Raw genomic sequence first — 26,825 nt, 5'->3', positions numbered from 1 at the left:
CTCCTCGTTCTTCCTATCAAAATGTATCACTTCACACTTCTCTGCATTAAATTTCATATGCTATGGGCTGAATTTTTGACGTCTGCAGTGGCGCCCTTTGAATTTGGCAGCGTGCCCGCGTTCACCGTGGGGGCTCATTAGAATCACAGCGCCGAGCCGCCCTCCCCATATTACGTGGGGAGAGGCAGGACATTCGGCATAGTGAGGAATCCTTTGACAGTTGTGCAGCAGGTGCTGGGTCCCTATTTTAAGCACCCCAGCACCTGCTTCCAGACAGCTGTCAAAGAATACTTACCTGACTACTGAAGAGAATGGTTCCAGGGACGAAAGACTTCAGTTACATGGATAGATTAGAGAAGCTGGTGCTGTTCTCCTTAGAGAAGAGTAGGCTGAGAGGAGATTTGATAGAGATGTTCAAAGTCATGAGGGGGACTACTGTCAATCTGGCAGCAAAGCAGAAAGTGCTGCAGAAATCCAGCAGGTCAGGCAGCATCTGTAGAGAGAGAAGCAGAGTTAACCTGTCTAAGTTCACAGACCTGAAAGTTAACTCTGCTTCTCTCTCCACAAATGCTGCCCGATCTGCTGAGTGACCCCAGCACTTTCTGCTTTGCTGCCACATACTTACCCTGCTGTGTCCTGTGATGTTGCAATCCTCTTCTTCCACTCAAGTGTAACATTCCTTCCTGTAGGCATGCCGCACCTGGGTGAATCTTAAATTTGCACATTCCAAGACATGAGACTGAAATACACCATAAAAGGTATTACAGAGGTTTACACTGACACAAATGGAATGCATGGGTGTCACAGCAATGTAAATACTTCTTTCACTATATGTTCCTCACCAACATGTGTGTCCTTTTCTCTGTGTGAATGATGTGTGCCAGCATGTAGTGCCAATATCACATCCCTTTGCACCGTTGGCCCTTCAGAAGAGCCAAATCACGAGCATCTCCACGGATGCAGGGACATGGACATTGGCTCAGTCAGCTGCTGCCTCTAATGGTTTACACAAGGATGCTGCAGATGTGGACTGGTGCTCAGCAGGTGAGCGAAGGTGATATGTGGCTTGCAGAGCTCATGTCGGTTTCTCTGGAGCAGACAGCCTTTGTCTGATAAGCCACTGCTGTGCGTCCCCAGCTCACTGCTAGCCCTGCATGCAGAGCCTCGATGCCATCTGCCCTCCCATATGTCTTGTACGTCCTCAGCGACCTCATAGTCCGAGGAGGAATCCTGTTGACGTCTCTCCTCATCATGCCAGACCTATTGGGTGCGTAGTTGTGCAGAGCAGCTAAGAAAGGAGCTGGCCTTCTTGGCCCGCAGTACAGGGCATCATCCTATCCATACAGGTATTGGAAGCGCTCTTTCAGTATGCTGATCTCCTGCTCGATGGTGGCTCACGTAGCTCAGTGGCTTGCATTGTATCTCTCCTCTGCAGCAGTGGTGGAGTCTCTCACCGGTGTTGGGAGCCATGTCTAGGATAGCCCTCATCTCCATCTGAGCCAGTTCAGTGAACAGCGGTGGCAGCCGGGACTGGCGCAACACCCAGGTGTCATTGGCAGCTGCCTGAGAAGCAGTCACACATTTGCTGCAAGCATCTGCGGTGTTCACATACCAGCTTCGCCTAGATTGAGAGGGTTCATATAATTGTGACGTCTGCAGGTGGTAGCCTGGCAGTAGGCCTGATGGCCACATGAGTGCAGTCTATGAACATTACAATCTATGGTTCTCTGGCAATGATGCCAGAACCACTGGCCCTTTGGGCCTGGCTGTGAGAGTCGGTCCCGAAGCGGACATCCTCACTGGCCCTCCGGTGCAGGGCATTGGTGACCTCCCTGATGCAGTGGTGCACTGATGACTGTGTGATCCCACAAAGATCTCTGGTGGGCCCCTAAAAGGCTGCAGAGGCGTCAGGCTTGAGAACCCCTGCCACTATGAGGAACAAAGGCATGGGATGTCCACCGGAGCCCATGGCCTTGAGCAGGGCACAGAGACATGTCACCACCCTCTCTATATGCGCAATCTCCTCTGACACTGGCGCTGACATCTGATGGCACATCATGTGGGGCTTGTAGATATACGGCAACTGTAATGGCGGGCTCCTCTTGGGGGCTGCTGCTCACGACTGTGGACCTCTACGTGGATCACATCTGCCTGTTGATATTGCCTCTGGCGCATACGAATCCTCGCATGCAGAGGACCACACAATGTAGGATGAGCCACACCTATTTCTATGTGATAAATAAAGTTGAATCCTGCACCTATTCGAAGGTTCCTAACAGGGCATGGATTGGTGTTAACAGGTGCATCAGCTGCCTTCCTGGATCAACTATGTGGCATGCCATGGCATTGCCCATCTTGGCCAACGCTCAGAGTGGCACAACATAACCACATCAAGATCCGACCAGCTGAATCGATTGCCCCCATCATCCAAAAAAGCTTAATGCTCCTGCCCTTTCTGGCAACCTCCCCACACCCAGGGTGCCTAGTGTGCCATTACCCCCTCACAAACACAGAGCGTACACTGTTAATGGAGGGATGGTACACGGTAACTCCCTTCATGCCAGCACAGCTTTCCCTCCAGTAATCCCAGACCCCCTCCCTTCAGAATGCAGAGTGCGAACCCTGCATATGCCCCCTCTCCCTCCTCCCTTTAAGATTGCAGAGTTAGACCCCTGTGTATCCCCCCTCCCTTCCAGGATGCAGCATTAGGCCCCTGTGTAACCCCCCCCTCCCAGAATGCAGTTAGACCCTCGCGTAACCTCCCTCCCTACTCCCTTCCAGAATGCAGAGTTAGAGACCCCTGTGTTTCCCCCCCTCCTTTCCGTTTTGCAGAGTGAGGACCTGCCAGCTTTTCAGATTGTGAAAGAGACAGCACGTGATGGCCGCCCATTCAACGAAAAATCCGGCAGTGTCAGTGGAGAGGCAGCGGGCTGCATAATCAACACAGGTAAGTAATCATTACCATATGCTAATTATGGTGCTGCCACCATGCGGCAGGGGGTGGGGGTTGCACCGAGGTCCCGCCACCGCCGGTAAAATAGGGCGGGCCCGTTTCGACATCATGGGGCGAGGCAGGCCTCTCCCCGCAACATTTTACCGGCCCCCACACCACGACCTATGCTGCCGAGGGGCCAGTAAAATTCAGCCCCATGTGTTCGCCCATTCCACGGCCTATGTTCTCACTATCCTCCTCACAGTTCACAATACTTCCAAGTTTTGTGTCATCTGCAAATTTTGAAATTGCGCCCAGTACACCCAAGTCTAGGTCATTAATATAGATCAAGAAAAGCAGTGGTCCTAGTACCACCCCCTAGAGGACCCCACTATATACATTCCTCCAGTCCAAAAAACAATCGCTCACCCCTACTCTGCTTCCTGTCACTCAGCAACTATGTACTCGTGCTCCCATTGTCCTTTTTGTTCCATGGGCTCTAACTTTGCTGACAAGACAGCTATTTGGCACTTTATCAAACACTTTTTGGAAGTCCATGCACATCACATCAACTGTATTGCCCTCATCAACCTGCTCTGTTACCTCATCAAAAAACTCAATCAAGTTAGTTAAGTATGATTTTCCCTGAACAAATCCATGCTGGCGTTCCTTAATTAATCCACATTTGTCCAAGTGCCTATTAATTTTGTCCCTGTTTATTGTTTCTAATGGGTTTCCCACCACTGAAGTTAAACTGACTGGCCTGTAGTTGCTGGGCTTATCCTTAAACCCTTTTTGAACAAAGTTGTGATATTTGCAAGTCTCTACTCCTCTGCTACCATCCCGGTATCTAAGGAGAATTGGAAGATTATGGACAGTGCCTGCGCAATTTCCATCCTTACTTCCTCCTCAGTATCCTGAGAGGCATCTCATCCGGTCCTGGTTACTTACCAACTTTAAGTACAATCTACCTAATACCTCTCTTTATCAATTTATAACCCATCCAGTGTCTCAACTATCTTCTCTTTCACTACTATTCTGGCAGCATTTTCTTCCTTGTTAAAGACAGATGCAAAGTACTCATTTAGTACATCAGCCATGCCCTCTGCCTCCATGTGTTAATTCCCTTTTAGGTCCTTATATGGCCCTCCCCTTCTTTTACCACCTTTTTACTATTTATATACCTATAGCTTTATCCACAAGAGAGGTGGCTAATTGGAAAAAGGTATTCTAAAATGGGCTTTGGCTAAGTCACCCTGCAACAGTAACAACATACTTCTATAGCACCTCACATATAACTAAATGCTCCAAGGTATTTTATAGAGAAGTTGGGGAACCTATGCAGGAAGGGGTTAACAGTAGTGACTGAAGGGACCAAGCTTCCTGTAAGGTTAGCATATAGCAACATCCTGATAAAAATTCTTTATCTTCTTTAATAATTTGCTCTGGAAAGCTTTTTAATTATAATACATTACTAATTTAATATTTTAACTTTGTACCCACAGCTCCATCCTCAGTTTTGTTCCCTTAATCATTTATATACATTTCCCCCACCATGATATCCAGAAGCATGGGGTCAGCTTTCATGTGTACTCTGTTGACACCTACCTTTAACTATCCATCTCCTCTGTCAATCCCAAAGCTATTTCACCTGCAACATCACATGTCTCTGTCCCAATTTCCCCCTATGGCCGAAACCCCAAGTCCTGACTTTATCAGATCGAGAGTCAACTTCTTGAATGTGCTCCTAGCTCGCGTCCCTACGTTTTCCAAAATTTGCAACATTTGCAGCTCTTGTTTTCACCTGCAGAAACCCCTGCACTTCTATCAGCTCCATCCTTGCCAAGCTCTACTGCCTCCATGCTCCAGCAACTTGACAAGATCCTTACCCTCACTTTCAAATCCCGCCAACGTTTTGTCTCAACCTATCTACCTCAGTGACTTTCTCCAGTCTGATACCCACTGTGCTCCACTTGCCTGCTGCTCCTCTCACACTGGATTACACTTCATTCCCAACTTCCTTTGCTCCAACGTTAATGGTTGCTATTTCAGCTCCCTGTCTTCAAACCCCTTCCCAATCCATCTGCATTGCCACCTCCCTCTTTACCATCAAAAGTCTTCTCAAACTTCTTCTACTGGACTAGTGATCGACCCTAATTGTCCCATCTTCTCTTTTTTATACTGATCAATGTCCACCATATTTCTTCCACCCTGTAAGGTGTTGTGAGACATCTTTCTATTGGTGAAGAACAGTAGAGAAATCTAAGTTGCATTGAGGTTTCATAGCAAACAAATACCTGAAGAAAGATTTTTCACATCAGAAACTAGAGAAATATACCCCTAAATTATGTTGTTACATTTGATATGTATATATAATTTGTATATGTCGACTCCTATTAACTAAACAATAGTTGGCAATACCAAATAAAATTTGTCACCATAATACCAGCTCCAAGTCTGCAAAAAAACAAATCTTTGCTTAATCCTGGGGGTAGCTGCGAGGAGCTTCTTTACAACTAATTTGATTAATGAATATGATAACCAGAACCAAAAGCCATTTTAATAAGACAGACCACTTGAATCACTACTTGTTGTTCTTTACATTAAAGGAGTTATTTAGAAACAGTGCAGGAGTATGCCATTCAGCCCCTCTAGCCTGTTCCACCATTCAATGTAATCATGGCTGATCTGTACCTCTGCTCCATTTATACACTTTTGCTCCATATCCCTGGATTCCCTTACCTAACAAGAATTTATCAATCTCATAAATCTATCTTGAAAATTTCAGTTGATCCAGCATCCACAGCCTTTTGTGGGAGTAAGTACTAGGTTTCTACTACTGTTTATGTGAAGATGCAGTTCCTGATTTCACTCCTGAATGACCTGGCTTTAATTTTAAGATTATAACCCGTTCTGGAATCTCTCACCAGAAAAATAGTTTCTTTTTATCATATTTCAACTCATTGAACCCTATTATCATTTTAAACATCTTGATTAGATTATCCTTCAATCTTCTATACTCAAGAGAATGAATACAAGCCAGGTTTATGTAACTTGTCCTCATAATTTAACTTCTTTAGTCCTGGTATCGGCCTGGTGAACCTGCAGTGCACCGCCTCCAAGGCCAATACATCCTTCTCGAGATGTGGGTGCCCAGAACTGAACTCAGTAGTTCCAGATAGGATTTATACAATTGAAGCATAATTTGCTCCCCTTTGTATTTCCAGCCCTCTTGTGATTAAAGAGCTACATTTCATTTGCCTTTTTGATTGTTTGGCTGGGAACTGCCCTGATGAGGCTCAAGTCTTTTCATGTGGTTACTGCAATAAGTTTGGCAGATATTTTCAGAAAAAAGAAACAGAAATAACATTAACATTAGCACCACTATTATTATATTTTTTGGAGGGGGAATGGTTGCATTTAACATTTTATCCACTATATTAACAACACAAAAAGAAACGATTTTGCACTACTGATCTTGATTTGTGAAACTACACAAAACTTGAGAATACTTGATTATTTTATTGCATTGTGATATTGCTTAATATTAATGCCAACACTGACAGTGGCCTAAAATAAAATCCTCGGCAGAAACAGCTCACTTTTAAAAAAATGAGTTGGCGTTGATACTAGGTTCAAGAAAGTATATGTCATCGGTCTACATGTTCTATGATGCAGTTTAGGAAAGTTTGAAACAATTGTGCCTTTCACACTTCTATTTTTTAATTATGAATTTGTTACATATCATTGATTTGAAAGACAAGAAATAATAATGCAGTAGTTTCTTTTATTAAAATAGTATATCTCAACACCAATTGGTATGCGTCTGCCCTTGTTCAGGATATCATATGATTAATACAGAGTCAATTAACATTTGGGCTGGCAGGGTGAGCACACACCATATTAATACTTTAACCTTGTGTCTCCATTGAGCTTTTACCTTTCAAAACCTGCAGACATACTCACTCTCCCTTAATTAGCAGCAACTGGCTTCACCGCTGACTGACTCACATTTTTGTCTGTTTCTAAACATACTCATTACAGCATATGAATATTCTCCTTTCCTCTTCATTATCAGGATCTTTTCAGCTGTCTTTCCATGAAAGATTTTATGAATCCACTTAATAAGTTGCTAGACTAGATGAACATCATAATTACTGATGAACGACATATTCTTTTATGGCACAGAGACGGAATAGCTACAGGGGTAAAAAATGAAATGCTCATAGAATTGAGCATATGACATTCAAATCATATTATCTGATCCTCCCATAATATGTAATGTCCCAAACCTGAGTGCTAGATTCACACTAAGCAGATTAATGAATAATTTTTATGAAGATATGAAAATAGACCATTTCATGACATTTTGCAGTGACAGTATGAAATACACGAAGAGGGAGAATGATAACCTGTAATTACATTTTTCCCTAGGTTACATACTAACCTAATTAAAGCTTTCAGTTCAGCATCTCACAGCTGCTAGCAGGGTCATATGTTAGAAGGTCAATCAAAATTCAGGGTGCTAAATAAATGTATTTATATTTGAAAATAATAAACAAGATCTATGTATTACTAGTCCTTTGATAATATTTCTATGTTGTGCAGTACGAACTATTTGTACTTGGGCAGTAATTCGCAACATTTTAGCCTATATTATAAACTAACAAATAAAAATGGAAATATAATCAGTTTATACTAATATTGCAGGTTGTAGAAATATTTGTTCACAAATTAATTTCTTTAATTACTTAACTAGCAAGTGGAGGATGGGATGACTGCAATTTTTGCCCCCTATACTTTGGGAAGCCTTCTGGACTCTGTTTAGCATCTCACTCTGGTGACATAATAACATAGCTGAGATCAAGAACTCATCTACTATAAAATCATTGGGCCGAACTTACACCTCATCACTGCGAGACACATGCTGATCATCAATGAACAATATCCTAAGTCAATGTTTTCAGATTATGACTTTTTTATAAGATTATATCAAGACTGCCAACAGGATATCCAGATCAACTAGTCCACATTGGCATTTAGCCTCCAACTGAGTAAACAGTCCTAATCAAATTTACCAGTCTTGTTCTCATATTCCTTTCTCAACTTCTAAACATCCAATTTAATCAAATGTTAATATAGTTTCTGCCCTAATCACTAACCATGGAAGTGATTCCACAACCTGACAACTCTCTATGGAAAAAAGTATCTCTTGCTCTCTGTTCTAAATCTATTACATTTAATCTTGTATGTAAGGCCCTTTGTTCTAGTTCAGTGTGCTCATGCGATGAGTAGCAGAGCCATACAGACCAGGAAGTCCTAGGTTCAATCCCTGATTTTAGCTAACTTAGTTGATCTTGGCCAAGATTGCAACAGAAGCATCCCACTTATGACCCCTGTGGAAGTCTGCATGACATCTGGACAGAACAGGCTTTGATGCTGTTATTGTTAAATACTAAACTGTTAAGGCTCACACATGAATAATAGCCATCTGAGTGAGGCACTGCCGGGCAGCTTAACTCAAAGAACTTCATCCCAGCCAAAGTAAACATCGGCAGGATAGAAGAGGAGGAAATATAAAATCCAAAGCTCAGGTAAAAATCCCCAAAGATCAGCAAGCTATTTGTTAGATCCAGGACGAGACCAGGCTTAGAACAGTAAAATGAATCATTACTACATTTAGTTAAATGCAAAACATAAGAACAGAAATTGTCCTCACACAGTCTTGCTAAACACCAGCTGAACACCTGTCAGAGACAGGACTACAAATCTCTAGCTCAGATTCTCCTGCGTCCAGTGAGGCTCTGCAACATCAATCAAGCCTTGGAATTTCTACTCTTACATTTAAACATGGATCAAAATGCTCAGAACTCAATGTGTTCTGGTGCACAGTACTACTTACTTTTATTCATTTATGGGATGTGGGCATCAATGGCAAGGCCAGCATTTATTGCCTATCATTAATTGTCCTCGAGAAAGTAGTTGTGAGCCACCGCCTTGAACTGATGCAGTCTGTATTGTGTACCCACTGCCACAGTGGTATTAGGTATGGAGTTCCAGGATTTTTACCTTCTGACAATCAAGGAACGACAATATATTTCCAAGTCAGGAATAGAGTGTGAATTGGAGGGGAACTTGCAGGTGGTGGTGTTCCCATTTGCCTACTGCCCTAGTCCTTCTAGGTGAAAGGACACTTTCTTGTGATCATATGAGTGGATAAAAGTCAGTCTCAAAGAAAAATGTTCAAGTAAATTGATAAACTTCAGAGAACTTGGGAATGTATCAGTAGCTGAAACAAGAATGTACAAATTAAATCATCTATAGCATCCAACGGTGACATGCTTGTGTATTTTCAGTTAGTACTGTAGGTCTGATAATTATCACATTTATGTGGCTTAAATTTATTGGCAGTTTCAGTTCAACTATGATATATTTACATTGAAGAAATTCTCCTTTTTGTGTGATAAAATAATGGAGATATTCCAGGTGTCAGGAACAGAATTTACAATAAGGACACACTTGTTAACTGAGAACACTGGGGAAATGCAGAAACTGTTTTTGCCAAGGTCAAGGTGAAGTGGAAAAGTGCTAACATCTTATCTGTGTACACATGGGATGATGCTGGGAAAATGGCTGATAAAAGTTTGTCACGAGCATCTCAATTTCACCAAGGTAATTGCTTTCTTTTTATAAATGGAAGTTTGTTCTTTACACTTTCAAAAGTTTCTCAGGTATTTACATCTGCCAGAGTGTGCTTGTGTGTCTGCTCCAGTATGAGTGAGAACAGAGGTAGTTTTACTTAAATTATTGTTTTTTAAATTTTTATTGGACAATTGGATTGCAGCAGTTACAGCTACTCATTGTTACACATCTATCCTTCAAGAGGAATTCTGGATGAGCTGGCCTCAGTTTCCTTGGAGAGAACAAATGGCGCCTAATATTTTCTCTGAGATGAAATCCTATTTGCGACACAGTGGAAAGAAGTGAATGAATTTTTCACATAAGGGAGAAGATGCAAGAATTGGTCTCATTTCAACAAATAAAAACAAAGTGCATCAATGGGGAGCAGCATTAAAAAGGGAATGTTTCCATTAAGGTGTTCTGTTCACAATGCCATTCGTTGAAATCTTGAATAGAAATCATAATTTGCACTAGCTGGCACGAAGCAGGACAAGCCCGATATTCTTTTCCAAGTGCCATTCTATTTGTACCTGTACTACTATTGAAAAGAACTGTGACAGACTTCCTGCCTGATGCCATGTCACTGCTATGAACACCTTAGACTGTTCTAAGTTTCAGTAGCACAATATACCTCCATACACTTCCCACTAGGAAAACAATGCACATTAACCTCTAGCTATAAGGAATAGGCCCCACAGCAATTAAAAAAAAAACCTCACATTAGTTGATGTAACAGCAGATGCAGTTGCCATAATGAGGACATATGTCTCATCTAATTGTGCTTCATGGTTGCCAACAGCACAAAAGGTCCAGATAATTTGTTGTTGCAGTAGCTAAGGGCAAGCCGAGAGCTTTCTCATAGACTTATGCATACATTCAAACAGCCTTGTTCAGCAGATGATGGCTAGTGCTGCATTTCAACCTCTACAGTCTGAGAGAGTAAAATTCCCACAGGCAGAAGGAACTGGCCATACAGTTCAATGTGGACAGTTTGAATTCACACAGAATTCTGAAGTACACCGATACAACAACAACTGGTATTTGTATAGCACCTTTAATGTAGTAAAACATCGCAAGGCGCTTCACAGGAATGTCATAAAGCAAAATCTGACACAGAGGAGGATAAGGCAATATTAGGGCAGATGGCCAAATGCTTGGTCAGAGGTAGGTTTTAAGGTGCATCTTAAAGAAGGAAAGAGAAGTGGAGAGGCAGAGAGATTTTGGGAGGGAATTCCAGAGCTTAGTGCAGCTGAAGCCATGGCCACCAATTAAAATCGGGCATGCTCAAGAGGCCAAAATTAGATGAGCTCAGATATCTTGCAGAGTTGTGGGGCTGGAGGAGATCACAAAGATAGTCAGGGGCCAGGCCATGAAGGGAACTTAACACAAGGCTGAGGATTTTAGAATTGAGATGTTGTTTGACCAGAAACCAATGTAGGTCAGGAAGCACAGGAATATCGTCACTCTTGGATTTCTAGTATAAGAGGCCTGGCTGAACATCGAGGAACTGTTAGGGAGTTGTAAATTTCACAATGTTTTACAAAACTGATGAGGGTAGAAATTCACAGTATTGAATTGGTCGTCATTATACACAGCGCCTGATATCTCTCTATCTTTCTCCCCCCACTCCTCTCTCTCTCTCGTCCCCCCCCCCCTCTTTATTAAGTTCCACTGCAGTCAACAGATTTAACTAACAGGCGCTATATAAAGGGCAGTCGCTCTGATACAGTCTTATTTGCACCAATACTCGAGATGAATTTATATCCCGAAATTTTTCAATAAGAAAACTTGGAATGGTTAATGCAGCAGGTAGCTATTATTAGTGGTTATCTTCAACAGTTTAATCCACCTAGAAGGACAAGGTCAGCAGATGCATGGGAACACCACCACCTGCAAGTTCCCCTCTAGCCACACACCATATTGACTTGGAACAATATCGCCGCTCCTTCACTGTCGCTGGGTCAAAATCCTGGAACTCCCTTCCGAATAGCACTGTGGGTGTACCTAAACCCCAAGGACTGCAGTGGTTCAAGAAGGCAGCTCACCACCACCTTCTCAAGGGCAATTAAAGATGGGCAATAAATGTTGGCCCATGAACGAATAAACAAGAAAAGTGGACTCTATACTACCCTAAAAAAGTGTATTTCACTCCTGACAACTTGGAGCAAGGAGCTGATTTCTTGAAATAAAAACAAAGTGCTGTAAATACTCAGCAGGTCTGGCAGCATCTGTGGAGAGAGAAACAGAGTTAATGTTTCAGGTCTGTGACCTTTCATCAGAACAATGAAAGGTCTCAGACCTGAAATGTTAATGCTGTTTCTCTCTCCACAGATGCGACCCGACCTGTTGTGTATTTCCAGCACTTTCTGATTTTATTTCAGATTTCCAGCATCCGCAGTATTTTGCTTTTATTTAAGCTTATTTCCTGATTTTTAAATCACTTCCACTTGAGATACTCTTGAATTAGTTACTTTCCTTCTAGCTTTCTCCCCCCACTTGTTTCATAATTTTAACAACTTTAATCATCTTTTCATTTTCTTTCTAGTTGCATCTTGCACCTCACACAGAATTAGAATTAGAACATTACAGCGCAGCACAGGCCCTTCGGCCCTCGATGTTGCGCCGACCTGTGAAACCATCTGACCTACACTATTCCATTTTCATCCATATGTCTATCCAATGACCACTTAAATGCCCTTAATGTTGGCGAATCTACTACTGCTGCAGGCAGGGCGTTCCACGCCCCTACTACTCTCTGAGTAAAGAAACTACCTCTCACATCTGTCCTATATCTATCACCCCTCAACTTGAAGCTATGTCCCCTCGTGTTTGCCATCACCATCCGAGGAAAAAGACGCTCACTATCCACCCTATCTAACCCTCTGATTATTTTATATGTCTCGATTAAGTCACCTCTCCTTCTCCTTCTCTCCAACGAAAACAACCTCAAGTCCCTCAGCCTTTCCTCGTAAGACCTTCCCTCCATACCAGGCAACATCCTAGTAAATCTCCTCTGCACCCTTTCCATAGCTTCCACATCCTTCCTATAATGCGGTGACCAGAACTGCACGCAATACTCCAGGTGCGGTCTCACCAGAGTTTTGTACAGCTGCAGCATGACCTCGTGGCTCCGAACCTCGATCCCCCTACTAATAAAAGCTAACACACCATATGCCTTCTTAACAGCCCTATTAACCTGGGTAGCAACCTTCAGAGATTTATGCACCTGGACACCAAGATCTCTCTGTTCATCTACACTACCAAGAATCTTCCCATTAGCCCAGTACTCTGCATTCCTGTTACTCCTTCCAAAGTGAATCACCTCACACTTTTCCGCATTAAACTCCATTTGCCATCTCTCAGCCCAGCTCTGCAGCCTATCTATGTCCCTCTGTACCCTACAACATCCTTCGGCACTATCCACAACTCCACCGACCTTAGTGTCATCTGAAAATTTACTAACCCACCCTTCTACACCCTCTTCCAGGTCATTTATAAAAATGACAAACAGCAGTGGCCCCAAAACAGATCCTTGCGGTACACCACTAGTAACTAAACTCCAGGATGAACATTTGCCATCAACCACCACCCTCTGTCTTCTTTCAGCTAGCCAATTTCTGATCCAAAGCTCTAAATCACCTTCAACCCCATACTTCCGTATTTTCTGCAATAGCCTACCGTGGGGAACCTTATCAAACGCCTTACTGAAATCCATATACACCACATGCACTGCTTTACCCTCATCCACCTGTTTGGTCACCTTCTCGAAAAACTCAATAAGGTTTGTGAGGCACGACCTACCCGTCACAAAACCGTGCTGACTATCTCTAATGAACTTATTCTTTTCAAGATGATTATAAATACTGTCTCTTATAACCTTTTCCAACATTTTACCCACAACCGAAGTAAGGCTCACAGGTCTATAATTACCAGGGCTGTCTCTACTCCCCTTCTTGAACAAGGGGACAACATTTGCTATCCTCCAGTCTTCCAGCACTATTCCTGTCGACAATGACAACATAAAGATCAAGGACAAAGGCTCTGCAATCTCCTCCCTAGCTTCCCAGAGAATCCTAGGATAAATCCCATCTGGCCCAGGGGACTTATCTATTTTCACACTTTCCAAAATTGATAACACCTCCTCCTTGTGAACCTCAATCCCATCTAGCCTAGTAGCCTGAATCTCAGTATTCTCAACAACATTTTCTTTCTCTACTGTAAATACTGATGCAAAATATTCATTTAACACTTCCCCTATCTCCTCTGATTCCACACACAACTTCCCACTACTATCCTTGATTGGCCCTAATCTAACTCTAGTCATTCTTTTATTCCTGATATACCTATAGAAAGCCTTAGGGTTTTCCCTGAACCTATCCGCCAATGACTTCTCGTGTCCTCTCCTTGCTCTTCTTAGCTCTCCCTTTAGATCCTTCCTGGCTAGCTTGTAGCTCTCAAGCGCCCTAACTGAGCCTTCACGTCTCATCCTAACATAAGCCTTCTTCTTCCTCTTGACAAGCGCTTCAACTTCTTTAGTAAACCACAGCTCCCTCGCTCGACAACTTCCTCCCTGCCTCACAGGTACATACTTATCAAGGACACACAGTAGCTGCTCCTTGAATAAGCTCCACATTTCGATTGTTCCCATCCCCTGCAGTTTCCTTCCCCATCCTACGCATCCTAAATCTTGCCTAATCGCATCATAATTTCCTTTCCCCCAGCTATGATTCTTGCCCTGCGGTATATACCTGTCCCTGCCCATCGCTAACCGAATTGTGATCACTATCAGAAAAATATCTGAGGATGTTGAGACGGGACGAAAGAGATTGGCAGGGGGTTGGGGACTAAATGCATGACAGAAGAGGAGAGTTTTTTTTTAAAGAGGCTTTTGAAAGAATTGAGAGAAATGGTGAGTGATTTAGGCAGATAACCCCAGGGCAGGCCAGGAGTCATTCACCATGACTAAAAGATAAGCAGCAAATACTGGGGAGAAAGAAGTGGGGAATAAAAAGGAGTGGAGGATGTGTGCTGGGAAATAGAACTGGAGAGATCACTGTGGTGGGGAAGAGACGGTCGCCCACCTCCTCCTGGAATGTGCCTTTGCAAAGCAGGTGTGGAAAGAGATGCAGTGGTTTTTGTCAAGGTTCATCCCAAGCAGCTCTGTAACACAGGAGTCTGTGCTCTACGGGCTGTTCCCAGGGACGCACACCGAGACAAACATCAACTGCTGCTGGAGGACTATCAATTCGGTGAAAGACGCCCTTTGGTCTGCCCGAAACTTGCTGGTCTTCCAGCGCAAAGAGTTGTCCACCACCGAATGTTGCAGACTGGCACATTCCAAGGTCCAGGACTATGTGCTGAGGGACGCACTAAAGCTTGGGGCAGCCGCAGCAAAGGCTCAATGGGGAAAGACCACAGTGTAAGGTTCCCCCACCAAGCTGGACTGAGGGGCTGGATCCATGGGAAACCCCTCGAACTGTATCGTTAATATTCTGAATTGCTGTAAATGTAAAACTGTAATTGACATGACAATTGTGAAACGGAAGGGTTGGGAAGAAACTCATGACAGTATTGAAGGAAACTGATCTCCCTTGCAATGTTTGTATTTTTTGGTGCTGTTTGGAAACTGTTTGGGAATGTAATTTTTACAGATTTTTATGAATAAAGTATATTTTGGAAATAAAAAAAATAAAAAAATCACTTAGATAGTGATCATGGCCTGAGCCATGAAGGGATTTTGAAACAAGGACAAGAATGATAAGATCAAAGAGTCATTGGAGCTTGACATGGAAGGTGGTAATGGGAGTACATAATGAGGCACAGATAAAGACTAGAACTATGAAGCTTGTGAAGGGTAAGCTGATGAGGTGAGCACTCAAGAATTTATCAATGATGTGATAAAGGTATAGATTAATATTTCAGTGACAGAGAGAAAGGTAGGGAAATTTCTCACATATAAATGCAGTCTTACAAACTGACTAGATGTGGCGCATAAAGATTAGTTTGGTGTTAATGCAAGTGCAAACATTGTAGACTACTTTATCCAGTTTGAATGGGAAACTGAGAAAGTTGACACAAGTGGTGCCAGGGGATTGCATGTGTTTGCAGAAATCAGAGGATAGCCTGGGTTTTGTCTACAGTGAGTTGCAATAAACTTTGGCTAATCCAGGCTTTAGTGTCAGAGAGTCAGGTAGATCTGAGATAGCCTTGAGGTCAATTGTGGAGGTTGATAGATAAATTTGGGTGCCATCATGAACTTATATTTGTTTATCCTATATTTATAGATACGGTTACTAAGCATTAGCATTTAGATGATAAATAGGACTGAAGATGGAGTACTAGACACACCAGTCATAGGAAAAGTGTTAGAGGAGATGAAGTGATTGCAGTGGGAGACAGAGGAATTAAACCAGGATGGTGCAGTACCATGGTGATGCACCCGTTAGGAGAGATGGTGGAGAAAAAAAAATGAATGATCAACAGTCTAAAAATCAGCAAAGAGATCAAGCAATATAGAGGGCAATAAGTCATGGTTGAAGTCACACTTTCACAATGGTGGTCTGGCTTCAGTATCATGGGCAGGTTGGAAACAGACTGGAAGGATTTGAATAGAGTGTTAGAAGAGGCGAGCACAGAGTTATGTAGCAATATTGTTACGGAAGGCCAAATATTGCAGAAATACTGCACTGCTTCTTTGTGTTTGTAACATGCAGAAGACTGTCTGGGCATGAGAAATACAACAACTAATTTAATACAGGTAACTTCCTTTTGATTAAAACCATTAGAATTGTGTATCTGTACTTTCAGTAATTATCTTACCATATAGAATAATACTGAGTGATTCACCTAAATACCAGTTGTCTTAGTACAAATTGTAATTAGTCAACATTTTCCCCAGTGCAGTTTAAGACAAAATTGCTTACCACTGTGGAAGTTATGATATTTGAGTGATCACAGAGCAATTACATCTATATCCAAGTAATAGTGGAACAACCAATGACAATAAGCACTCATTACTTCATATATCCAAGAGGCTGATAATAAATGCTCCATTGTCTCAGCTATTTTCTATTTAAAATTTAAAATAACGAGCAGTGGTAATGCAGACTATCGAGCTGTTCGTGCTATAATATGCCGGGGAATAAGGGGTTTTAGAGGTAATTAAAGCCAAGTTGTACATGCTCACTCTTTGCCACCCCTTCCCATTGCTCCCATTTAGTTCTCAATTTATATTATAGGTAATTGTTAACTAAATGATCACCAAACTCCCTTGGAGTGGAAGAAAAGGAAACTAGCTGAGATATTGTATAGCATATGAATCATATTTCTTTGTTAAGATTAATAATGGCTTTAGAATGTTTTATAAACTCATTCAATTCTTCAGTGGGTACAACAGTCACAGTGAAATTTGTCAGTACAATTATCAAAGTTCTGGTTTGAATGAATATCATACATCACACCAATTATTCATTCCACAAAAGACAGAGGCGTTCTAAAAAAGAATGAACTTGCATGTATGTAGCACCTATCTTATCCCCAAGACATCGCAATGTCCAATGAATTAATTTTCTTTCTCAGAGTAGTCATTGACATGTCGGCAAGCGGGCAGTCAGTTTGTGCAAATCAAGGTTCCATAAAGAGCAATGTGATAAATGACCAGTTAATGTGTTTTTGGTAGCGCTAGTTGACGATAAATGTTGGGAAAATTTGAAAGAAGTGCCATGGGATCTTTTACATCTATTCAAGCAGGCAAGTGAAACTACCATGAAATATTTTATCCAAAGGACTCCATTCCTCCCTTGCAGCACTTCGTAAGTACTGCATTAAAATGTCAGCCTAGGCCTTGTGCTCAAGTTTGTTTTCATGAAATTGGGGAGGGGGCAGGTGCAGTTGGTTGACTACATCATGTCTGGATGAGGCAGGCTTAATGGACTAGATGGCCTTTCTTCATTGTTTTCCAGATGCTTGTATGTAGATCAGTTCCAAAAAAAACAAGTGGGGACATGGTACTCATCACTGGGTCACTCTCAAACATATTACAGTAGCTGGATTCTGGCAGCAGCTCAGCCATTGATTCAATGCATGAATGATGTGTACAGCAGAGACTACTGAAAAATGTTAGAAAGGTTGAAACATCTGAATGGTTACTCACATGAAACTCAGGAACTCTGCAAATCATCCTTCAGTAAGAAACCATACAATGCAATGAACTCCTTTCCCCATAAAAGACTGCTATAACTTTACAATATTTTATCAGCAATAATAATAATTCTCACATAGCTAGGTGTCCGTAAACCTTGAATAATTAAAACTAATAGAGAATTGAGAAGATTCTTCAGAATACTATGATAAATTACTAACACCGAGATATAGTGTACCAGAGTTTCAATTTCCTCCACTGGATCTGGACATAACTTTTTCAAATTGACTTGTTCATCTTTATTTTTTATTTATTTTATTTTATTTAGAGATACAGCACTGAAATAGGCCCTTCGGCCCACCGAGTCTGTGCCGACCAAGAACCACCCATTTATACTAAACCTACAGTAATCCCATATTCCCTACCACCTACCTACACTAGGGGCAATTTACAATGGCCAATTTCCCTATCACCTGCAAGTCTTTGGCGGTGGGAGGAAACTGGAGTACCCGGCGAAAACCCACGCAGACACAGGGAGAACTTGCAAACTCTGCACAGGCAGTACCCAGAATTGAACCCGGGTCCCTGGAGATGTGAGGCTGCGGTGCTAACCACTGCGCCGCCCATAAAAAACAGTTCTCCATACTGTCTATCTATCTATAGTTGGCACCATTGCTGAGCAGATCATTCTCAATAGCACTATTAGTAATGTCATGCAATCTGCCAAGAATGAAGCACATTAATTTCGTCCCATGGACATTAAATTTCAAATTGTTGCTGGGAAGAAGAGAAGGCCTGTTACAAGGGACTGCCAGGCCCCTGGCTGGAAAGACATTTTTGCATATTAACAGACAGTGTTTGGGAACAAAGGAGCTATCCCCTGCAGCAATACAATACACAAAGCCAGAAGTGGTTATACCAGTCGGTCACGTGATTACCCTGCTGGCCAACTTAGGGAGTTTTAAATTGTAGAGACAGCGTTTCTACAAACTACAAATCTGGCAGAAAGCTGAATGCTCCTGGACTGAAGCAGGCCTCCTCTCCTGTCCTGTCTGCTCCCATCTCTTTCTTACAGAACTCCAAAAAAAACTGCAGACACATGAACCCCAAGAGAGAAAAGTCTCCTACTGTGAACAAGGTTTAAGAAGAATACTGGGCCCCAGTGAAAAGCAAGACCTATCTACAATCAAGGATTACATTGAGCTTGAAGAACCGTAACAACTCTTCAGATATTGCCTCAAACCTTTCCACTTTAATTTTTCTTCTGCTCTTTTCTGTCCCTACCTGCATGTGTGTATTGCGTGTACATGCTAGCGTGGGTGCGTCGTGCATCTGTAGGCGTTAACCGAATTAGAGTTTAAGTTAGTTTAATAAAATTTCACCTTTCTTCTTTAAACCTAAGAAAGCCTGTTTGTGCTCATTTCTTTGCCTTATAATTGGAAAGCGGTGAACAAGGATTCACCAAAGGGGAGCTAGAAACAATGTCTTTAAAAATAAAACCCTGTTACAGTAAGACCAGGTGAAGGCTGAAAGGGAACCCTAGACCTCTTTCTCATCTGGTCGTATCAATAACTTCATTAAATGGAATCCATTTCACTCATATTACTTAAAGATCCAGGTAATATTGTTACTATTATCAATTAGTGCATAGTAAATCCAGTGATATAATTGGTGGCTGACAAGATATAATTATTTTTATACTTGATCCTTACGTTCTTGCTGTTAGCTCCCTTCAAATTATGCGCTGGCTGATCTGGCAGTTTCTGGGAATACAGTAAATGTTCAAAACTACACTGAATACAATGAAATCTAAGTTTCCAGTGATACCTGCAATGTTCAATGTGAATCTGGGGGTTCCATTCTGGAAGCACTATGGACTGGACCATCAATTAGGTCATTGTCTCCCCCTACCTCCCTGCCCCATTAAATTAGATTTCAGTAAATATTATGGCCCATCGTCGTGTTACAGGTAGTGAGGAAAACTGATTAACAAAAAAAGAACTATACATGCACACAAAGATTTACAGTTGTGACTAAACATCTATAATATCTCTGCATATATTCCCACAATGTGGGTAGATGAAAAAGATTGATCTTTTCAATTGAGCCTTTCAATTGTCCAATCTGTAACCGAGTTAAGATGACACTTTGGATAGTCTTCCATTACAGCATCAGAGAAACTGCAGGAAGCTTTAAATGGGTGAAATTTCTTTGCCCATGAGACCAATGGCTTAGAAATATTACTGAATGGGGATAAGAATGCTGTTTCAGGGTTATTTAATCTAGACCAAGAGAGACACAATATAGTTCTCAAAGTGTGCAAATGTTTCTTGCGCGTATTTGAATGACTGTTGAAATATAAGATAAAAGGAATGATTTTTCCTGCGTTGTTTGTTCCTCCAAATTCCAATCTTTCAAATTTCTGTAATTTTAATCTTTTTCTTTATTCGTATTCTATTTTCTTTTGCTCTCTTCATGTGCCTTTAGATTTAAATTGGCAATTAATAAACAATTGATATATTTCCCTTCCAATCTAAATCTCAATTTGTGCATTCACTGGTCCATAGGTCTACAATGAAGTATTTTCAGCTGAGCTTTTGAAAACATACCTATAGGCTCTGGACCACAAACCACTGGCATATTTTTATCCCTTTATATTAAATATATCCATCTCCCATGAATTTTTTGCTGAAACAGAAGAATATGTTCAAGTGTGACATCAAATGTTGAAAAAGGGAAAACATTTAACCTCAGTGCTTACCTTGGCCTTCCCAGTGCTTTGCAGAATGTGCACTAATGCACAAGCCATCTCCTCTTTACTCTTAACACTCAGCACAGGCTCCAGCACTGAGCACAGCAGCATATAATTATTTGTAATGTACTCAGCAAACTCTTTGTAGAGCTCCATTGGAAGAATGCTCATGCTTTGATAGCGAGCTTTGATTCTAATCATTGGACCCACTGATTTGCCCTTGCTCGGATTGGGCATGCTCACAGGATACCACTTTTCCAGAAACTGTCGACCTGACACAGTAGCTATCGGGATGTTCACCAGACCCACGTAGTTATTCTTATCTTTCTTTTTCTTTTTATCAGTCTCTTTGTACAAGTGCACTGTAATGTTTCTTACTGCGGGCAGGTTACTGAACTCAAAGTGCTCTCCCCAGAAAACATTGTCTGTTTTCAGCTTGCAGGTAGTCCGTGCATACAGTGTGTCATCGAGGCAGAGTTCACAGAAGTACTTTTTCTTGGCTGGCAGATCCTTGGCTTCAATAATCCACAGTTTGAGTAAATTCTCCACTCGTCTACTGTTGTCCTAAAATGACACAGGAAAGGAATAATAATAACTCTGTTGGAACCTCTAATATAATTTATGTTGGCCACAAATATAATTTATTCATGTTTAGGATTCCTTCTTTGTAATGTTAAGACTGAATTCTGGAGAACCATCTATTGAATCACCATACTCTGCAATAATAATCAGTTTGGGGACTTAAAAATAAATCCCACTTTTATTAGCAATTTACTGATATTAAGCTTAATCACAAAAGAAAATGAACCATTCAGATTTTGCTTTTCTTGATTAACCATCTGGTTATGTACATATGACTGGATGAAGAGTATAATTTACTCCTAACAGAGAAAATAAAACGTACCTTTATACTGCAATTTTGTGTAGATATCACTGTTTATTTTTTCCCCAATCCTCCAGACTGCATACTTACAGCTGAGAGGACAGGTGGGCAACCTTCACTATGGGGCACATGATAGCAGCCTGCAGTTGACCATTTCCCATCTACTGACAGGGAGGGAGGTGCCTGGATCCTGCTTGGAGTCAACACATCCTTGGAGAAGAGTAGTTAAAGTCAGGAACTCAGGAATCAGACTTGCATGACCCAGTGCTGTGTCTACCAAAACACCTTTAAGCGGTGGGGCATTAATGTATGATTTTATTTTTAAATCAACTTATTACTTACTCTCCAAATATGGACTGCCAAGGATATGGTTATTTCCCATCCTTAAAATGAATGGCTTGCGAAGCCACTTCAGAGGGCACTGAATGTCACCTATGTAGGGTGGCTGGACCCCTTCCCTAAAGAGCCAGTTGGATTTTTATGACATGATCATTTTTCCTAGTAACTCACAAATTCAATTTGATTTTACAACTTGTTACACAGAGATTTGAACTTTTGATCTCTAGGTTACTAACCCCATGCCATAACCATGATACTACCATACTGTACCGTGGTACACCAAATAAAAAGTTGAATCAGCATTTTTGTTAATTTTAGTTAACAATTGTCTCACTAAATTTATTTTTTAAGCTTACAGATTAAAAATAAATGGAGGAATGGAGCGAGAAAATCAGATAACTTAAGCAACCCAGATTATGTTTAAGACCAATAGCCTAGGAATAACTGCCGGTGATACCAACGGACACGTTTAACATGATCGTATGATATTTTGCTATTCACACTAAAAAGAATTAACCCATTAATGTGTTAAAGAGGAAACAGAGAAGTATTATAACAAGTATTGGCTAAAATAGTTTTTAAACTAATATCTCCAGGCACTACTGACTTCTATTTAGGCTTGTTCTCCTGCGAAAAGCATTATTTTGATTCTCAGTGGCATTCCTTGGGTTTCAGGACAGCAATCCTGTATCAGCCTCCTTGTACCACTGAGAATCAGATGCTGACCACATGCAGACCCAATTAATCAGAGGACAGCTCGCAAAGAGAATGGACAAGGTAAGATAGTTGTTTTATTCTGCAAGTACAGCCCGTGGCAGAAGAATCATATACCTGTGTTATCGGGTGCACCTTTATAATATAAATGCACCTTAAATACATACTGCAAATGAAGTTAATTTATACTAAAATGTAAACTCTTTTTGGACACACAGAGTGGGAAACCTCCGCTGCACATATTGGAATATCGTGGAACTGCTACCTCCAATTTTATGAAATGTGCTGATCCCCAACAGGGTTTCCGGCTTCTGGAATGCACTCAAAAAATTACTCCTATATTTAACCAGCAACTTGAACTGGTACAATGATGAAATGTAGAATATTAATTGGAAATTTGTGGCATATACCAATATAATATAAATTTTTTGAAAAATTATGGCTCCTTATCCAATACATAGACAAATCAAGCACTTGCTTTCAGTATTTCACCAAATGGTGGATAAACTCAGCTCAGGATTATATTTTAAGAAAATACATTTCTCTCCACTACAACTCCTGGTCCTGATTACTATCCCATTGACACAGGGTCACCACAATCGCATTAACTGTCAAATCTCACACATCATAAACTGACACTTGGGTGAGTACCAGAGGAGAATCACTGCACACGTAAAATCCTACAGTCTGAAATCCAAAATTATGCTGTGCTTTTGATTTTGCAATTTCTGTATTGTCAAAACTTGGTCATTTGCTAAGTCAGGATGAAGGCTGGATCTCTGGAATAGTGGTTAAAGCGGATAAAGGTTAAAAAGACATGCAGGACTGTTCTGCGATGGTATTCAAGATGATTTTTGATCTGAACAGTGGCAGAGACCGATCAGGGTATGTACTGCCAGTGTATGATGGGGAATGGCATCATTTAGGAATGTAAACATTGGGGCTGATAATGCCATGGTGGGTGTCCCATGTTGTTGGGAGGGCAGCTGAATTCTTCATTGTGCTCAAAATGTACGCAAGACTTATTAGAGATGACAAACAGATTTAAATTGAGGTCATCTCAAAATATTTTAAAACTATTTTAAAAGAGGTGTTAAGTCATTTAAAATTATTTGCTAGACACCATCATTGTAATAATGGACAACAAAAATTCCAGGCTTCAGTGATAGCTTTGTACAAGTTTACAGTCTATTTCATCACTAGCTCGACCTTTGCTTGCAAGAAAGCAAGAGACGTTCATATGTGGAATAAAGCCCTGAAGGGTGGACATATTGGTCCAATTACATTGTACACTTTAACATGCTGAGCGTCTGATTATGCTCATACCTAATGCCTTCACTTTATGCTGCAGTCCAGGTTTGTTCTACATGTTGCGGCCTCAGGAAATTATTCAAATTATGAAGCTGTTCTTTGGCAGTAGGCCTGCGTTTATTTGGAATCTGCTTTTCACAGTTTACATTGAGAAACCAGAGGGGATTTCAAACAAATAATTAAGCAACTTCTTCATTTTGAGTTCCATCATGGTTTAACAACAATAGTGATAATAATTGCAAAGTGCAACCTAAATCACCTTTTGATGACACAGTCATCTCACAACTGCAAATGAAGTTTGTTTCAGGAAATGCAATAAGACCATCATGGCCACACATTCTGTTCTGTGTAGTGCAGTACATAATGTGCATTATGTTGATGTGCTATTATAATTGCCTTATCCGCATTTTGCTGCTTTATCAGTGCCACTGAACTGAATACACTATTATGCTGATTAAATGCGACCCAAAACCTCAAATGTAACATGTAAAGTGTGTTCTGTTAGTACTTCCAGAATGTACAAAGAAACTTGTGCATTATGTAATTGAAATTTATTCATTTTATAGTATTAAAACAATTTGGAAATCCAAAACCACATACTAATGAAATGCAGATTATTGTTACATGTAGGTAGACATAATCCCCTACAAATGGCCTGTTGTGTGACTCGTGGTTTGCAGGACTGATTATTCGTTTGTCTGAATTTAAGCTATTTAACAGCACAGTCAATCCACTGCTTTTTCCTGGACTTGAGGTTGTTTTGGACATGCATCAAAGCAAGCACGCCAGTATAATTGAGGAAAAAAAACCCATAAACACCCTTGACTGCTTTTGTTTCAAATTTCCAGAGTTACAGGTTTTTGTTTTTATAGTTATAAACCAGCAGTCAGACCCTAATCTGACTCCAGAACATAATGAAGCCATCAGGTGTGAGACCACGGGCCAGATTTTCGAAGCCTGATAGGGAAGAGGACTGGAGGTCGGTGACCCAGAATTTCCTGCTGCCCACCAGCGTGCCGGTTTGCTGCTTCGGTTTCGCCCCCAAGCCATTTTGAAAAGGTAGGGCTCGGGGCAGGAAGGCTATCTGCCCGCAAGTGGCAGTTAATCAATAAAGGTAATTAAAGGGTCTACCAAAGCCCCTCTCCCACGCAGAGTGAAATTTTGCAGTTGGCCTGTGATGACTGAAACACAGCCAGTGAGAGGAGGCAGCCTCCTGGTGGCAGACCCAGGGCGGCCATCCATCCAGTGGGTTCGTTAAACACCCCTCACCTCACCTCCCCCGCCCCCCGCCATGATGGCTACAGCTGTGGCCACAGGCTGCCCTGTGGTGGGGCTCCCCCTCCACAAGGACGGCCTAGGCCCTGTGGCAACTTTCAAGATGGAGGCACCCTCTCTCTCTCTCTCCTACACACATTGGCAGCTTCCACCTCAGATGGTGAGGCTGTCAATGCATCCTTGCCAGAGGTCTCGTATGGGTCTTCCAGCCTCGGGAGCCTGCTCACCGTACTTAATTTGATGGTGAGTGCGCCCTCTGGCCATTAATTGGCCTGGCACTGAAAAATCGCGTTAGGGCTCTACTTCCGACGCAGTGCATAGTCAAGACTCAAAAGTTGTCCCAATGTCAGGTTCCCGACCCAGAAGGAAAATCCAGCCCCACCTGACTCACACCACTTGGGACTTTGCATCAGACTCCATTATAGCAAAAAGCCACATTCTAACTACTGAACTTGGGATGGAATCATCATCATCTGAGACAAATGACACCGCTGGCCCCACTCTCATAATGGCGACAGCACTTGCTGCTGACCTTGAAGAAAGTTTCCCACAAAGATCTGGCCCACAAAGTGCTAGAACCACTGCTTATTTTTGATATATATAAATGACTTGGATCTGGAATACAAAGTAAAATTTCAAAATTTGCTGATGATACAAAACTTGGAGGTGTGGTAAACAGCGAGGATGATACTAATCAACTGCAACAGGACATAGACAGGCAGCAGAATGAATAAGTTGCAGATGGAATTTAATACAGAGAAGTGTGAAGTGATGCATTTTGGCAGAAGGGATAGGGAGATGCGATATATAATTAATGCAACAGTTCTAAAGAGTGTGCTGGGACAAAGGAACCTGGGGGTTCATGGGCATAGATCTTTGAAGGTGGCAGGACATATTGAGAGAGTAGGATCTTGGGCTTCATAAATAGAGGTATTGAGTACAAAAGCAAGAAAGTTATGCTGAACTTTTATAAAGCTCTGTTAAGCCATAACTAGAGCATTACGTTGTTACCACCGACTGCTCCAATCAAAGCCCCCAATCAAAATATACGATTCGGATTGTGGTGGGAGAAAAGCACTGTTAATTCAATCCCGTCCCTCCACGCATCGCCTAACATATCATTTTAAACTTTCCAAATTAAAGGAAGACCCAGCCAAATTGTACCATCTATTAACCCCTGAATGAGGCTAACCAAACCAGGTGTCTTTAAATCAACAAATTAACTGTTCAATTAGAAAAACTAAATTCTTAAACACTATTAAGATATAAACAACATTTAAAATGGAAAAAATCAGAGTCCTTGCAGATTTACGCTCCTGCTGGGTGTGGAACAATCCAAGGTTGCTTGAAGTCCTCACAGCTGTCCAATGGGGGAAAAAAGGTTCAACAGTAGAACAGTCCGTAGTCTAATTCAGAAGCTGAAATTGTTACTCCTTCTCCAGCATTGAATTTCAACTATTAACAACTTGCAAACACTTTTTAATTAATCAATTTGGCTTTAGAATTTTTGAGGGATAAAAGATCGTCACAGTCTAACTTCCCTTCCTTCCCTCTGTTTAGGCTTGTCTTTTTAGAATTTTGAGAGAGAATAAAGACTAAACTCTCTTCCTTTAGTTTAAATGGTCTAAGAGCTATCCTTTCAGAGGCTAACACATAGCTGTCTCTCTGTGTCCTCATTAGAACAGTCTGTCTCAACTAAAAAGCCAGTTCAAAAGACAATTGCAACATTGTATATCCGGTTCTTGGTCTCTGAATGGCTGCTGCCGGATAACCAGGATGCATTCTTTGAAGCTGGTTG

At 41.5% G+C, this 26,825-nt stretch overlaps 1 protein-coding gene across 11 annotated transcripts in view; it reads right to left on the bottom strand.

The window, feature by feature from the left end:
• LOC137347681 (disabled homolog 2-interacting protein-like) overlaps positions 1-26,825 on the bottom strand; it is an 860,897-nt gene that overhangs the window by 66,371 nt on the left and 767,701 nt on the right. For all 11 annotated transcript variants that reach the window (XR_010968997.1, XM_068012394.1, XM_068012395.1 and 8 more), the window contains one exon: positions 20,515-21,069. Coding sequence is in view for 10 of the 11 variants with exons in the window: in XM_068012394.1 (XP_067868495.1) it covers positions 20,515-21,069 (555 nt within the window). In the remaining variant the exon portion in view is untranslated. The remainder of the gene's footprint in view (positions 1-20,514; positions 21,070-26,825) is intronic.

The sequence above is a fragment of the Heterodontus francisci genome, chromosome 32 (assembly GCF_036365525.1).
Source record: "Heterodontus francisci isolate sHetFra1 chromosome 32, sHetFra1.hap1, whole genome shotgun sequence".
Taxonomy (NCBI): Eukaryota; Metazoa; Chordata; class Chondrichthyes; order Heterodontiformes; family Heterodontidae; genus Heterodontus; species Heterodontus francisci.
The sequence above is the reverse complement of the archived record's forward strand: the minus strand, read 5'-3'. Positions and strand labels throughout refer to the sequence as shown.